The sequence below is a fragment of the Nanorana parkeri genome, unplaced genomic scaffold, assembly GCF_000935625.1.
Source record: "Nanorana parkeri isolate BGI_ZX_2015 unplaced genomic scaffold, ASM93562v1 scaffold638, whole genome shotgun sequence".
Lineage (NCBI taxonomy): Eukaryota > Metazoa > Chordata > Amphibia > Anura > Dicroglossidae > Nanorana > Nanorana parkeri.
This window is the reverse complement of record NW_017306906.1, coordinates 89899-104991: the sequence shown is the minus strand read 5'-3', so window position 1 is coordinate 104991 and position 15093 is coordinate 89899. Positions and strand designations below refer to the sequence as shown.

The following is a 15093-nucleotide window of genomic DNA, read 5'->3' as shown; positions in this document are numbered from 1 at the left end:
AACGGTGTTCCATCATTATAACTTAATGCTAAAGCTTGAACAAAGACATGAAATGATTGTTACCCTGAATAACTGATTTCAGATTAACAGAAAATATCCTGTAGGTCCATATGTATGCAAATAGACAGTCACTGTAGACACCCAGCTTTCAGGGTGTCACAGACCTGTTCTGTGTCCCTCCAGCAGAAGGGGGCGTCTCCAGCTTCTCCCTCAGCGGCCAGTGTATTCGGGACCCAGGGGCGGACGGCCGCGGCTGGCTCCTCCCCTTCGGCACGTCACTTCTCAGTAAAACGCTGCTGGGTTCACTTGCTCGGCGTTCTCGTGTTTCAGAGAGTCGAGCAAATGTTTAATGGACTACACCTCTCTCCATCCTGAACCTCTCTCCTCAGCACAGACACCTCAGCAGCATTCACAGGACTGGGCGCAGTAAAGGAGAAAGAGGAGAAGGACACTACCGTTGGCTCATGGGCTTTTCCTAACTTATTACCTCATACCTAAACCACAAGTATTCATCATAGTGGAAGGCTGCCTATATTTCAGTGAAGCTATACCTGTAGTTGATTGAGTTCATTAGCTAATAAGCTATGTAAGAGCCAGTGTGCTACAAGAGGACAGATTAGGAGAGCCGTGTGGGGGCGGAGACAGCTGTCAGTGCTGTCACAGGAGGCTGAGCGGGGTGGTAGGGGAGGAGACAGTTGTCAGCTGTCACAGGAGGTCGGGCTGGCAGTGTGCGGGGAAGAAGTCAGCTGTCAGCGGAGATCTAGCTCTCCTCCCTGCACCGCTCACTCAGCCTCCTGTGACAGCGAGTCAGGATGGAGAGTGGGTACAAGCAATCGGCAATCGTTGAGTGTCTGTAAATAATTGAGGACAGAGTATGTTTACTGTGTCCCCCAATTATGAATGAATGTTCAGTCATGATTGTGGACATGGTAAACATACTATCTCCACAAGTTATGAATGAACAGAAACACTCAGTATAGAGGATTCCTGTTCATTTATAACAGGGGATGCAGAAAAAGAGATCAAGGACTGTGTCTATTTTAAAAGGGAAATATCAGGGATCTGTTTAGACCTCTAATCTTTCCCCAAAGCCCCCAACAGTACAGTAAAAAAATAAAAATAATTTTGGTTTTGAAGATTTCATTCGGTGCACCTCTATCTATAACATGTTACTTCACCCTGTTTTCCATCAAGCAATTGATGTTGTGCATGTGGTACCTGTTTTCCTTTATTTGAGACATGGGCAGCACAGAATTTTATAACGAGAGGGTGCAGATCTAATTATACCATCAATTGCTGATTCAATGTAGCAGTAGATTACACAAAAGTCTTGCTTTAATCAATAAAAACATGTATTTAATTGTTTGCCTTCTGCCATAATATAATGTGTTTTATACCTTTTTATGTCACCAAACAGTATATCGCAGTAAAGCCACATGCTTGAAGTTTTCCATGTTTCCATGGCTGACAATAACTACAACGGATAGGCATGTGCTCTCCTCAAATGAATGGTAAGTCTCAATTCTATATAATAGAATATATACTGTATTGCATAAATATACACCTACGCCATATTTATATATATGTGTATCTATAGGATAGAGCCTATTTTGTTGCGTTTCCGCCAACATTTATCAGGGGCTTTAGGGTAGGGTTGGTGGAATTTTTGTTCAGTCTTGTACCACCAAGACAGCAGTTTGTAGACAGATTCTTGGTATCTAGACCTGATAGAACAAATACGGGTTATTATGCAAATTTGTTTGGGGATCTGTGACCTGTGAAGACGTTTTAAAGGGTTTCTAAACCCTCAAGTTTTTTGGCATATATCTACTGCTAGCAAGCAGTAGATATATGCAAAAAGTTTTTAAAAAAAAAACTTACCCCTGTCTTCGCCGCGCGCTCCCATACGTAAATGCTCGGGCGGCCGCAAAGCATCTTGGGGCGGGCGCATGCGCAGTTCAGATTTTCGCCCGTGAGACGAGGAGAGACACAAGGTAAGTTTATGGACGCATGCAGACACCGTGGGACAGGAAGTGCCAGCAAGGACAGAGGAGCCATCGCTGGATTGGAGACCCGCAGCAGCACTGGAGAGAAGGCTGAAAGAAGATCGGATTAAGAGACATCATTTAAGGTAAGTGCTTACACTAACACTGGGGGGAGGGAAAAAAGTTTTTGAAAAATTAAGTGAAACATTTTTTATAAATAAATAAAAATTAAAAAAATAATAAAATATATAACAATTAAAACCAACCCTGCCACCCCCACCATCTGCATGCAAATATGTGTGTAGGACATTGTGTGTGTGCATTGAGTGCTGCCGCCATTCCACTGTGTGCCACATTGTGGTAACCAGGCAGCAGCGGTCTAGAACACGCATAGTGTGCATTAAGGGTAAGTTCACTTTCCCAGGTAATTTTGGGAAAATGGAATTACCCTCTCAAATCTGGCCCATTTCAACTTTCAACCCCACCCCCCGCCCCTACTTGCCTTTTGGCGAACAGTCCTTTCCCTCCGCCAGTACGGGTGTACTATCTGTTCCCTGTACTGCTGTCCAGCGCCGCCTTCGCAATGCATTTTGAAACCGCTCGCAAATTGCGAGCATTCGTTGGTCAGCATGGTCGAGTGTTTTGTCTGGACATACACTAGCCTAACACTAAATTCCCTCAATCCTAACGGTAACCTTTTAGTCTTACAGGGTTAGTTCATCTTTTTAAAAAAATAGCCCATGCAGTCAAGTGGTCCCAGTACATGTAAATGCATTGTTTTGTGAAGAAATATCTTGCTTAATTTAAGTTGCATTCCTGTAGACCATGTTGGCCTGCCCTGAAGCCTGTCAAGAAACTCCTAATGGCAGCCCCTCACCTTCCTGTCCTTTTTTCATTACAAGAGGTTGCCATTAGGAGTTCTTTCAATAGACTTCAGGGTGTTAAACATGGCCTACATGTATGCAACTTAAATTAATCAAGAGATGTCTTCATAACACTGTGCATTTACATCTACTGGGACTGTGTGGGCTGTTTTATGAGAAAGGTGGACTAACCCTTTTAAACCTTGACCCTAACCCTAGATTTAACCTAATCTTAACCCCTAACACAAATAGTGCCCCATTATCCATACTTACCTTCTCTTCACTGAACGTGTTGGACATTTTATGCATCAGGATTGGGAGCCAAAGCACCTGATCCCTTTGTAAAACACTGCGCTGAAATGTTGCTGAAAATGACCACCATGCCAGCCTCTGGACATTCCAGAATATGTACATTCTAGAACTTCAAGTATTCTTTACACATTGCATTTAGAGTATCTTTTACACACCCCAGATTTGTAGTGATGAGCACATGAAACCTGACAGGTTGGCTTTGGGCAACTGTTGCAGGTTTTTTTATGCTTCTTTGCATTTTTATGCCCATCCTTCAAATTAAATTATTTACATTTTTTCTTTTTTATCGTAAATACTCTTACTGTGTAGCACTTAATCCCCTGTATACCTTCAGTCAATTGGTCACAAGTTCTTCATATGCTAAAGTAAATCAAATGTATTAATTTCAAAGCAGGTAAAATGGCAGCATACCTGTAATGCAGGAACCTAGTCTGCAAATATTATTACCTTCATTGCAAACCGCTTTGGGAGCCCTGAAATCTGGGACGGTCTGTTATTTAAATGCCAACTTCACTTCTGAAATCAGTGCCCTGGAATGCTTCTACGCATGGCCCACCACTGTTTCATTTCACTGATGGGTGGTCTTACTGACCTATTAGTGCAGGGGATGGAGTGGGTTAGATGTCCTGTGTCAGGAACTGCACTTAGTATTTGTATAATAGACCAGCCCAGATCTGTAGGCATCTAGGACAAACTGAAGATTTGTGAAACTCCCTGCAGGTGCCTTTGGGTGTGTCTTGGGTGATGCTACCAGTATATTATATTTAAAGTGAAGACATACTTAATCTTAAACGTTTTGTTAACCTGTTCATGCCACGTGCAACAAAACATCTTCATTAGTGGTTAGATCCGGGTCTGTAAATCAGAGCACCCTCTATTCCAGGGGTAGCCAAACTCTGGCCCTCCAGCTATTGAGAAACTACAAGTCTTAGAGGCATTGCAAAACTCTAACATCAACAGGCATGCCTTCCCAAGACAGAAGCATGGTGGGATTTGTAGTTTCATCACAGCTGGAGGACCACATGTTTGTTTACCCTGCTTAAGTTTCAGGTGTGGGTTTGGAAATGTTTAAGCTTTGCCTATTGTACTGTATAGTTCTTCATTTAAGACATGGCAAATACATTGAGTTCATAACCTGCTATTTTATTGGCTATCTGCATTGTGGAACATGCAGTGTAAGTGCGATAGCCCATTGAAAAGCTTTCCCTTAGACACAGCATGCTCACTGTGTCTATAGTACCCTAATGGACATACGTGTGATTACTTCCTTGGGGCAACAAATATTTCCAGAGCCAATGCAAGAATAGATGACATGAACTAGATACATGTATTTAATATATATTTTCACGCATTTGTCTTGCTAAATTAAATTTGTCAGTAGGGTGAAGATGAAATATACAGTATTAATAATACAGTCCTATAGGGAGGAAATATACAATTATAAATAAATCACACAATATGGGATTTTAAGTGAGATGTCAAATTGAATAGAATTTTGCATCAGTGTGAATTAAGCTTACAACATTTTTTTTCTCTTGTGTTGACATGTGTAATTAAATCAGAATATCTTGGTTTTTTTTTTAAGCTAGAAAATTTGTTTTCCACTCTGCAAGGAACCCTTTTGAAGTGGTACACAGAATTTATATTATTACTTTTACTACCTCTGTTTATTATTACCTAGATAAGGTGCTGGGCTATAGCATATTTATTGCTGTTGCAGATAAACTGCAGACACGAGGCCAGCTCGAGATTTCACAAATGGATGTGGTACAACATACATATATTTGTCAACTCCCCAGAGCATCACAAATGGCCAAAAGATATGTCGTTATCAGGCAAGTGATACAAGGAATAAATAGTAGGAATACAGAAGCTTTGTTAGAATCCGCTGAGGATTTAGTACTGCTCATAAGCTTTATTCCCAGTTGCAGTTTTTGTTTAGCCTTGCTATGCGGTGACATTTGAGTCTGCATCATGTAAAAAAGCTAAGTCAATTGAGGTTTGAAGTGCAGTCTAATTTCTGTTCTCTTCAAGCTACTGATGGCAAACAATCTTGTGGGATGATTGAAGCCTTTGCAGCTTTGAATTGTCTCGGCTGTGGAATTGTAAAAGTCAGCTCTTAGCCTTGACCAGTAAAACGTGCAGGTGTCTCTTTGAATGGATATGGTTGTGGACATTTCACAATGTTGTCTCCAACAGGCTGGAATCCCTTGTATGCCGGGGATTTTAATAGGTGCTTCATTATCATAACTATTTTAATTATTGGAAAATATTTGCCGCACACAAAAAAAAAAAATACCATATGCCCATCTGCTACATTATTTTAGCTAGCACAAGCACAACTGTAAGTGCTTTTTAATTGCTCAGCCACTTTATCATTCATTTGCATTGCTGAATGTATTTTTATATTTCAAAGACAAGTATTCATGAATTGTTTTGTGGAGAAGTATAAAGCATCAAATAATAATAAAAAAAAAAGTCAGTACATTTCATCAGTAAACCCAGGGTATCTGCTGTTGATCTTTTAGAATGCCAAAAATGCAACTTTTTTTTTTTTTCCTTTTCTGTAAAATTATTATGCTTTTCTGTCTGTGTCTACTGAATAAATACATAGTAAGTTGATTTTTTTCACACTTGACAGAGGTTCTCTTTTTTTGCTTGGTGTCAAATGTAGAAAAAGCAAAGCCCAATTATATGTGTTATATTTATATTTTCTGCTACACTAAGCACTTTTTGTGAAATACAAAAAGCTTTCTCACTGTAAAAATAAACCGATATTGAGTGCTATGGCATATGCTGAAGATGCAAAGGGCACAGTGCATGTAAGGTTTGTAAAAAAAGCTGGCATGCACTTCAAGGCAATGTGGTTGCTTGGTATACTGGTATGTACAAAGCAGTAATCCATTTTCCATATATTTGAGATTTCTAGTTTTCTGCAGCTTTAAATCTGTCTTTCTTTGCTTACGAGAAGATCTTAACTGATGGCTATACAGCCATGGACAAATTTCTTGGTACCCTTCAACACAAATAGAAGAACCTGCAATTTTCAATAAATTACACTGAAACCAACAAAATTAATTGGCATCAATCATTGTTGTGAAAAATAAGACTGTGCTTTTTGATTTAATGGAGTATTTAAAAAAAAATAAAACACATATGGCGTGGTCAAATATAATGGGATCCTTAAAATCTAAGTGTACCCTTTGGACCATGTTTCATGTTACACCCATATTAAGACTGTGAGGGGCCTGTGGTTTTTAAAGGAATACAAATGTAGTGATGTCATCGCACTTGTAGTTCATTCACGCTTGCTCCCATCCCTGTTACTGAATGAACCATACCTTGGTACAGACAGGGAAGGGAGGAAGAATCTGTGGAGCCAGATAATTGCACCCACAATTCACTGATCACAGTTGCAATGCTTTACTGGCTCTAAAGCAAACAGATAATACATACATATGTTTTATTTTATGAAGATGTGTGAGTTTATAATTTTTTTCCAAAAAACGAATATTTTGTGGAAAACAACCAATTTCCTTAATTTTCCATGAGATTTCTGTATCTGTCAACAAGTAGTTTGACCCACTCTTCTGGTGCAAACTGCTCCAGCTTTCTCAGGTTTGCATGTTTCAGCTCTTTCCATAGATGTTTGGTAGGATTTAAATCAGAGCTAATAGAAGGCCTCTTCATAAAAGTCCAATAGCTGTATGTTTTGGGCCGCTATCCCATTGGTGGACTGAAGACCTGTGACTGAGACAGAGCTATCTGACACTGGGCAGTATGTTTCGCTCTAGAATTCCTTAATAGTCTTGAGGTTTTATTGTGCTTTGCACAAATTAAAGGCACTCTGTTCTAGGTGCAGCAAACTAGTCTCGAAACATGGCCGAGCCTCCTCCATGGTTTACAGTAGATACAATATTCTTGGCCTGGCCAGGAAGGGGGTCTAAACACCTGGTCTTGAAGTGGTTAAGACCTTTTTTTTCCCTCTGTGAAAATAGAGCTTTTGTGACTTGCCAAAAAGCTCCAGTTTTGTCTCATCTGTCCAAAAGAGATTATGGCAGTGGCATTGTAGTTTTTCTATATGCATTTTAGCATAGAAGGCAATTCTGCATAGGGGTCAGTAGTGGCTTTGTGACACACACTTTATAGCTATAAAAACCTCCATTCTTCTAGAAAAGCTTTCTACAGGATTTTGAAGCGTGCTGTGGGAATTTGTGCCCATTCAGTTAAGAGCATTCAGATATGGGTGTTGTTTCAAAAGGCTTGAATCTCAATCGACCCTTAAATTCATCCCAAAAGTGTTCAATAGGGTTAGTGTCAGGGCTCTTTGTAGTTTGTTAAAGATGTCACCAGCACACCATATTGAAGTGAAGAACACGTCAGTTTATTCATACTTCATGTCAAAACAAATAACGGTTCGGGGCCATGCAGGGTCACCTTCATCAGGCTTGTCATATCACTTGAATATGGTGTGCTGGTGACATCTTTAACAAGTTTCAGTATTGGTGTAGTTAGTATTAGTGTAGTTTAGCGTTTGCATGGAGTTCCGAGACAAAGAAATGCAAAGGCATCAGGAAACGCTTGTAAATAATAGGCCATCCTTCTCAACATTCTTTTTCTGTCTCTGTCATCAGGCAGTGCTTACTGTGTTTATATTTCTTACTACAGTATGTAGTTACGTAACAGCTGAAGTATATTTAATATTCATTTATATTTAAGGCTTAGGCCAAAATGGAAAGAAGTTTGCAAATTCCAGGTTTTATTTTTTTCCCACAATAGATTTAAGTATAACAAGCAAGGTATACAGACATTCTTGCAAATATTAGGTCGATATGTCAGGCAGATAGTAATATAGTATTACAAAAAAAGAAAACATCAATTCAAATTTTTTTTTGTTTAAGCAAAGTAAACCATGATTATAAAGTATCACCAATGGGCAATCATTGTTGACTGTAACAGTACTGCATAGCAAAGTGTAAGCTGTAAACCAATGAGACACATTACATCTTTATAAAGTTAACATTTGAACTGTTAAAGGAGAACTATGAGATGAGTGATTTCCACTCACCTCATAGTTCTAAGCCGACCTGTGACAATGATACTGTCACGGGTCGGATCAGGAGGTGAGGGAACACATACCAGGTTCCCTCACCTCTCGATCCTGTCACGGCTCTCTGCCTTGACAGGGGGAGGGGCTGGATTCCCCTCTCCCCACTCCGATCTGCCAGCGCTGACTGGCGGAACGGACAGAGGAGGGGGCGGGTACAGCTGGCTCTGCCTCTAGGTAGGCAGAGCCAGCTGTCACTCACGCAGCTGGGCGGATCCCGTCATCTACGTCGGGATCCGCTCCAGGTGCGGCGTCTCAGTATACCGCGAGCTGTAGCTCGCGGTATACTGAGCTTAGGGTAACGGGAGGATGCTAGTTTGTGTCCTCCCGTTACCCTAAGGAGAACTATGGGGAAAAACACTGACCCCATAGTTCTCCTTTTAAGTAAGAAAACTATAACAGACAAGCAAGAAAAAGAAAGGGAAGATTGGGTGACATACATACAAGGAGAATGAGTAGGAAAAGGCAATAGGCTACAAGTGCCTTAGAGAGCTAGTCTTTCATGTAATTTAGCTAAGCATTCCATCTAGAGGGGAATTGTTTTTGTGAGTTTATCTTTAAGCTATAAACCAGGTTTTGATTTATTTTTTAGTGTCCTACCAAAAGTGTTTGGAGACTATTACTACATTCAATAAAAGTGAAATCTGCAGTTAATGATTGGTGTCTCACGTACCCAAAAGGTTGTAGCGTATCTAAACCCAAATACAAAAATTTAATATATTGCAACTTACATTTTTTTCCCCCCCCCTTTATTATCACCTGGTGATCCAGTCAATAACAACACACTTCCTGTCGTAGGGGGACTCCGCTCCTTTGGAGGAGCAGTGGAGACAAGTTGGACAGCAGCATTGTCATCCAGTGGAGAGGGTAGTGTTAGATGTCCTAGTAGATTTAGATGGACTTGACTGTTAAAGAAGTTGAAAAGTTACAGACTTATTGGCCAGATCACCAGGTGAAAATAAAGGTTAAAAAAGCCTACAAAAGGAAAATGAATGCAGCCACCACATTTCAGGATTGGTAAGCTGCAATATATTACATCTTTGCTTTTGGGTTTAGCTACATTTTGACTTAGAAGACCGAGCTCATTGATTCCTTTAGGCTGATTTACAAAAGCAGTTGAAAATCTTTACTCAAAAAATGTGTGCATATTGACTTCAGTTATGCAAACAAGTGAAAAACATATACACATGATAGGGTAGTCAAAGTGAATGGAAATTTGCTTTTCGCATGATTGCATAATTGAAGTGAATATTTTTTTTTTTTTTTTTTTAGTCATTATGTACTTAGTTTTCACCTGACTCATATATACAGTTTGGGGTCACTTGCCCTTCATTGCTATCTGCTTTTTTTTTTGTATTTATAAAATGTACCATCAAAAAAGAAAAAAGACAAACTTTATAATATCTTAACAGTTATATTTTGGTTAAACCTGCAAGACTCCAGTCACATGTACAAGTAAGATTTAAAGTATTGTTAAAATTTTGTATATGTACTGATATAAAGTATATTGGTAGATGTTCTGTGTATATATATTTTCAGTAGTGCCTCAGCAAACTCCTGAAGACATGAAATACACATCCGCGAAACCTGCTGAGACATCTTCATTCGGTCATCTAGTTTGATCAACATCTTCTAAGATATATGTTAATATACTTTATAAAAGATCATTATAATATCCAGTTATACATAGGTGATGGATGGGGATAGATAGATGGATACGTGGCACGTTATAGAAATGGAGTAAACACAAACTGCAAATAGTACATCAATGGTTTTATTGTTTCTTGATATGTTATTATATAAAAATGTTGTACTTGGATATACTATGAATTGTTGTGATCTGGGTACCTTAAAAGTAAGTCTTCTGTATGTTGGTGACTTTGATCTTGTGGGTTGTCTTGTGGGATAAGACACAACCCAATTTTCTGATAGATATAAATATTGTTATGTATATTTAGCCATATTCTGTGCATTGCAGATATCTGTGCATTGCAGCAATATCTGCTGCACTTCATATTTCACAACTGATTCTTAAAACCTTTCCTAGCTCCCTGAGAAGCAAAAACCACGGCTTAATCTGGAGAAGTTGTCAACTTCTACAGGATGTTGTAATGGAAGATTTTCCTGCTGAAATCTTTCTTCAACGACCGAAGATTGTAAAGGTTAGTCAGACAGTGACTGGACATTTCTGCTTATGACATTTTTAAACCATGCTATGATTTTCTACATAGAATAAAAAAAGTCTTCACTTGTGAGTTTTGTATATTTTGATATGCTGTTTGTCTGAAGAACTTATGACTTTGATGTATGATATCTTTATTTTATACAGCTGACATAATTTATTGAGAATAGTTGTTTATTGTGCTCAATTTATTGGAGGCTTACTATAAGGAATTTTAAACTCAAATGCAACTGACAGCAGAACTGAGTAGAAAAAAAAATCCTTAATAGGTTGCATTAGGTTTGTTGAGGATCGGACCTTACTCCAAAAAGATCACAGCTCTTTGGTAATTAACATAATAATAGCAACTTACAGTATTATATCCCTAAGCAGGGGATCAGAATATATTACTAAAGTATCCAACTGTGACATTTTGTAAGGAAAGGCAGACTTTTTGTGCTATTGAATATGCTGAGGCCTCATTCACTTTTCATTTTTTAACTGGCTAAAAGCTAGCAAGTGCCATGGTATCTCCCTGCAGTCTTGAAAGTGCCCTGACCCCCTGCACAATTTTAGCACTTTCCACTCTATCCCTTGGTTGATATTCTACCGCAGCAATTGTAATTTTTCAGCCTGGTTTTTACTATGTGCTGATTTGAGGATAGTTTTCCTTTTGCCAGGTAGAACCTATGCTAGCCCCCGTACCTACAAGGCCAGCCTTTTACTTTTTAGCTACCCTCCCCTAGGTGGGTTCCATGCTTCAAGAGTTACAGCTCCTTCCCTTTTTGAAAATAACTTTTCCAACCTGGAAGGCAACAGAGGTCATTGTTATATACTTGTGGCTTTGATAGGCCATCTGTAGATTCTGTGGTTTTTAATGAGGGGAACTATTTAAAAAGTGTCTCCTGTTCCTTTGATAATCTTGGTGCTTTGGTTTTATATAGCCTTGGTCTCCCATCTCTGCTCCTAGATTGCATTTTTACAGATTGTTTCACTATCCTGCACAGCAGCTAAGGCTCTCTTTGAGAGAGAAGGCTTTATGTGGCTCAAAAGACAATAGCTTTACATGCCTGCTCTAAGAGAATCTGTCATCAAGTTCTTACAGTTCATTTGTATTTTTTGCTATGTATTATAACGTCTAATGCATTGTGTCTGTAAAGGGTTGGCATCCAGCACTCTGCTGTCCCTGGGGTTAGCTTTGTTGAAAAGCCTCCCTTCCATTTTAAAATTTTGATACCACTTTGAGCTATAAACTATACACCATGGTTATCTGTTAAAGATTGCATTATCGTTTGCCAGAACTATAGTTGCTATTTCTATTCTCCCATAAAATTTAAAGATCCTGGTACCTAAATCTGTTCCAAAGTATCAGTCATGTGAATTTGAGGGGGTCCTATTTTTTGAATATTGGGCTCTGTGGGGGAGATCATGGAAGATGAGAAAGCTGGTAAATGTATAGCAGAGTGAAGGAAGGAATCTGTGAGGTTTATTCTAGCAAAGTAAATCAGTGCTCTGTTTAGTGTGAGGTTTTCTGTTTTTGCAAAAGATTATGCTTCTTGATTAATTATGTCTGTCACTTTGTCTACACACATATGTTCAACAGCATATAAAGCCGTCTCTACTTTCCCAATGTAATTCCATTCTTTCTGATAATAAAAGGGTTACTTGACAAAAGATGAAAAGATTAACTAACTCACAATACCCTCCCCTCCAGTCCCCACTGCACTTAGCTGTTCAAGTGACATACTCCCGCTGCCCACGCCAGCGGTAAGAGACTGCACACTTCAAAAGTTCACTATACAGCCGCCGAGGCTGTGCAAAGTCATAATGCTTACAATGGCAATTGGTCCTTGGTCAGAGCAGCCATTTGACTGTGCTGACCAATCAGAATCTCTTCTTTTTTTCGGGACCACTGTCCCAGGAAGAAAAAAGGCTCAAAAGAGATTATCATAGATAAGCATTTTCATGCGGCTGCATTGACCAATAACCGCTCGCCATTGTAAGAATTATGATACACTTTTAGATTGCAAGCCCTCAAGGGCAGGGCCCTCCTTTATCATCTTGTCTTGATTTGTATTGTGATTGTAATGTCTTCCCTATATTGTAAAGCGCTGTGCAAACTGTTGGCGCTATATAAATCCTGGATAATAATAATACTCAGCTGTAGATCCTCAAATCATCTCTGAATTGGTGCTGACACTGTCCTTCCTTCTGGAGGGTGGCTACTTTTGTTCCCCATGGTCCCTGTGTGTGTTGTAAAGTAGCCACCGCTCCAAGCTCACTCCTGTGATGGAATACAATCTTATATCAATTTGTATTAAAATTGTAGTCTATCATGGGAGTGAGCTTGGAGCGGTGACTACTTTACAACACACACAGGGACCATGGGGAACAAAAGTAACCACCCTCCAAGAGGAATGACAGTGTCAGCACAAATTCAGAGATGATTTGAGGTTCTACAGCTGAGTAATACACAAATAAGATACATTTTTGTTTATAGTTAAGGTACTTGAATGTATTTTAAACATTTAGCTCCTGAGCTCAGTGACACTTTAAGTGGGAGGTAATGGAACTACGTCAAGTGAGGAAAGAGAATGCTTTATAAGCTGTTGAACATATGTGTGTAGACAAAGTGACAGACATAATTAATCAACAAACATCACATTTATGAAAACAGAAAACCTCACTCCAAATGGAGCACTGATTTACATTCTACATAAAACCTCACAGCTTCCTTCCTTTACTATACAGTTACCAGCTTCCAACAGCCCACTGATCTCCGCCACAGAGCCTAATATTCAAAAAATCAAACTCTCACAAGCAAATTCACATCGCTGATACTTTGGAACAGGTTTGGGCACCAGGATCTTTATATTTATGGGGAGAATAGAAATGGCATCGATAGATCTGGTAAATGATAATCTGATCAGGTTTGTGAAAAGGCGAACAAACCCTAAACTAGCTGTATTCATTCAGCTGTGCATTGCAACTAATCAGCTTCTATCTTCAGTTTGGTCAGTTAAGATTTGAAAATGAAAAAAGATGCTGATTGGCTGCTCCAGTTTCGATAAATCCCCCCCCCCCCCCCCCCCCCCCCTTTAAGAAATACATTTCTGCCAACATTTTGCTACTCTTTGGGCTTGTTCACGCCATCTTCAGTGTGTTCCGGATCAATTGTGGTCGGAATGCACTGGATTGCGTTCCTGCTGGCTCACTTTGTTTTTGGGGCGAGAGGGGGCATGGTCGTCCATTGAACTCAATGGCAACGCAGCCATGTGATCGGCCGCACGGGAACGCGTGGCACATTAGTGCCTATGTTCCGGTTCGGTGCAGTCAAAGAAAGTAGTGCACAATATAGATTACCAGCTCTGCAGTATCGGCACCATTAAACCTGGGTGTCTGCATCCACCCTCTCCACTACACCATGGTTATTGATGGCATACTCCACACAGGTGCATGGGGAGCTGTGTTTAGTTCTCTGCTTTTCATCTTGTGTGTAGTCCTTAATTTATTAAGTAGTATTCATAAACTTAATTCATATGCTGACTAGGTACAATTTAGTAAGAAGCCAGGTAACCTATATGCAGTTCTTTGGGCTATGGGGGAAATGAGAAGTTGCAGAGGAACCTGGTGCAAGTACAAAGCATACAAACTCCATGTAGATAGTGTCGTCTTGGAATTCAAATCCTGCAGAGCTGCAAGGCATGCATGCTAACCACTTTGCTTTCCAAACATGAGACCTCGGATTTGTCTTCTAATTTTTCACAATCTTATTTTTGTTTGTTCCATATTTATTTTCTCAGCTTGACATCTGTTTCGCTTATTTAACTAAGCATTGGTTTGTGTCAGGCCGCGTGCATTAAATTATTCTGTTAAATGTCTGTGAATGTGCATGTCAAATAGTTGTCTTTAGCTCTGTGTCAAATTTTATTATGCATTTAGAGCCTTCTGTCTTTACTGGTTCTTGCATCTGAAAAAGATGAGCAACGGCATTTGGCATTCCAGGCTGTGTCCTGTCTGCACCACTTAAGTACCCTATTGAGAAGCAGATTGAACTTTCACAGGGATCCCGGGTTTTTAAGTACTAAACAGGGTAAGTATTTTCTTTTTAAGGTTTGTGCTATTTTTTTTTTTTATGTAACTCCAGACAAATTGGGTAATAAATGTGCTGGCTGAATAGTTTATTATGTGCCATTTAAAAAAAATAGTATTTGATAGGAAATGTAATTCCATTAAGAAATTTAGGTTTTGTACATGCGGCTTCAGTTTATAAAAAGTATGCAAAAACACTTCAAGCAGCGTTGTTGAAGCCTTTAAAACAAGCTTCAGTCCCAGTGTGGGGATGTTAAAGAAGAACTCCAGGTAGAGATTTTATTAACCCTTGCAGGTGGGCTACCTCTGCACTGCAAGGGTTAACTGCTCATTTTTGCCTACGGTCCCAAAACAAAGTTATGCTCACTTGGTTCTCGGAGCTGGCAGTGCTCCTTTCAACCTCTCTCCTCCTCCGCTACTGATGACTCTAGGATTCCTAGGCTGCTGCAGAAGAGGGGGAGAGACGCTCTAGGGACTGGTCCAAGAGTCGGCTGGCTCTGAGGAACCAGTGAGTACTATTCTACCCTAGGCAAACAACAAGCATTTAACCCTTGGGGTGCGGGGGGGGGGGGG

The 15093-nt window shown here is 39.8% G+C and overlaps 1 protein-coding gene across 1 annotated transcript in view; it reads left to right on the top strand.

The window, feature by feature from the left end:
* The window catches only part of LOC108792405 (rotatin-like), a gene marked incomplete at its 3' end in the record, with an annotated part of 117168 nt that overhangs the window by 14918 nt on the left and 87157 nt on the right, over positions 1–15093 (top strand). Inside the window, exons 6-8 of the mRNA XM_018563179.1 lie at positions 1418–1511; positions 10315–10429; positions 14371–14521. Of these exons, the coding sequence (XP_018418681.1) occupies positions 1418–1511; positions 10315–10429; positions 14371–14521 (360 nt within the window). The remainder of the gene's footprint in view (positions 1–1417; positions 1512–10314; positions 10430–14370; positions 14522–15093) is intronic.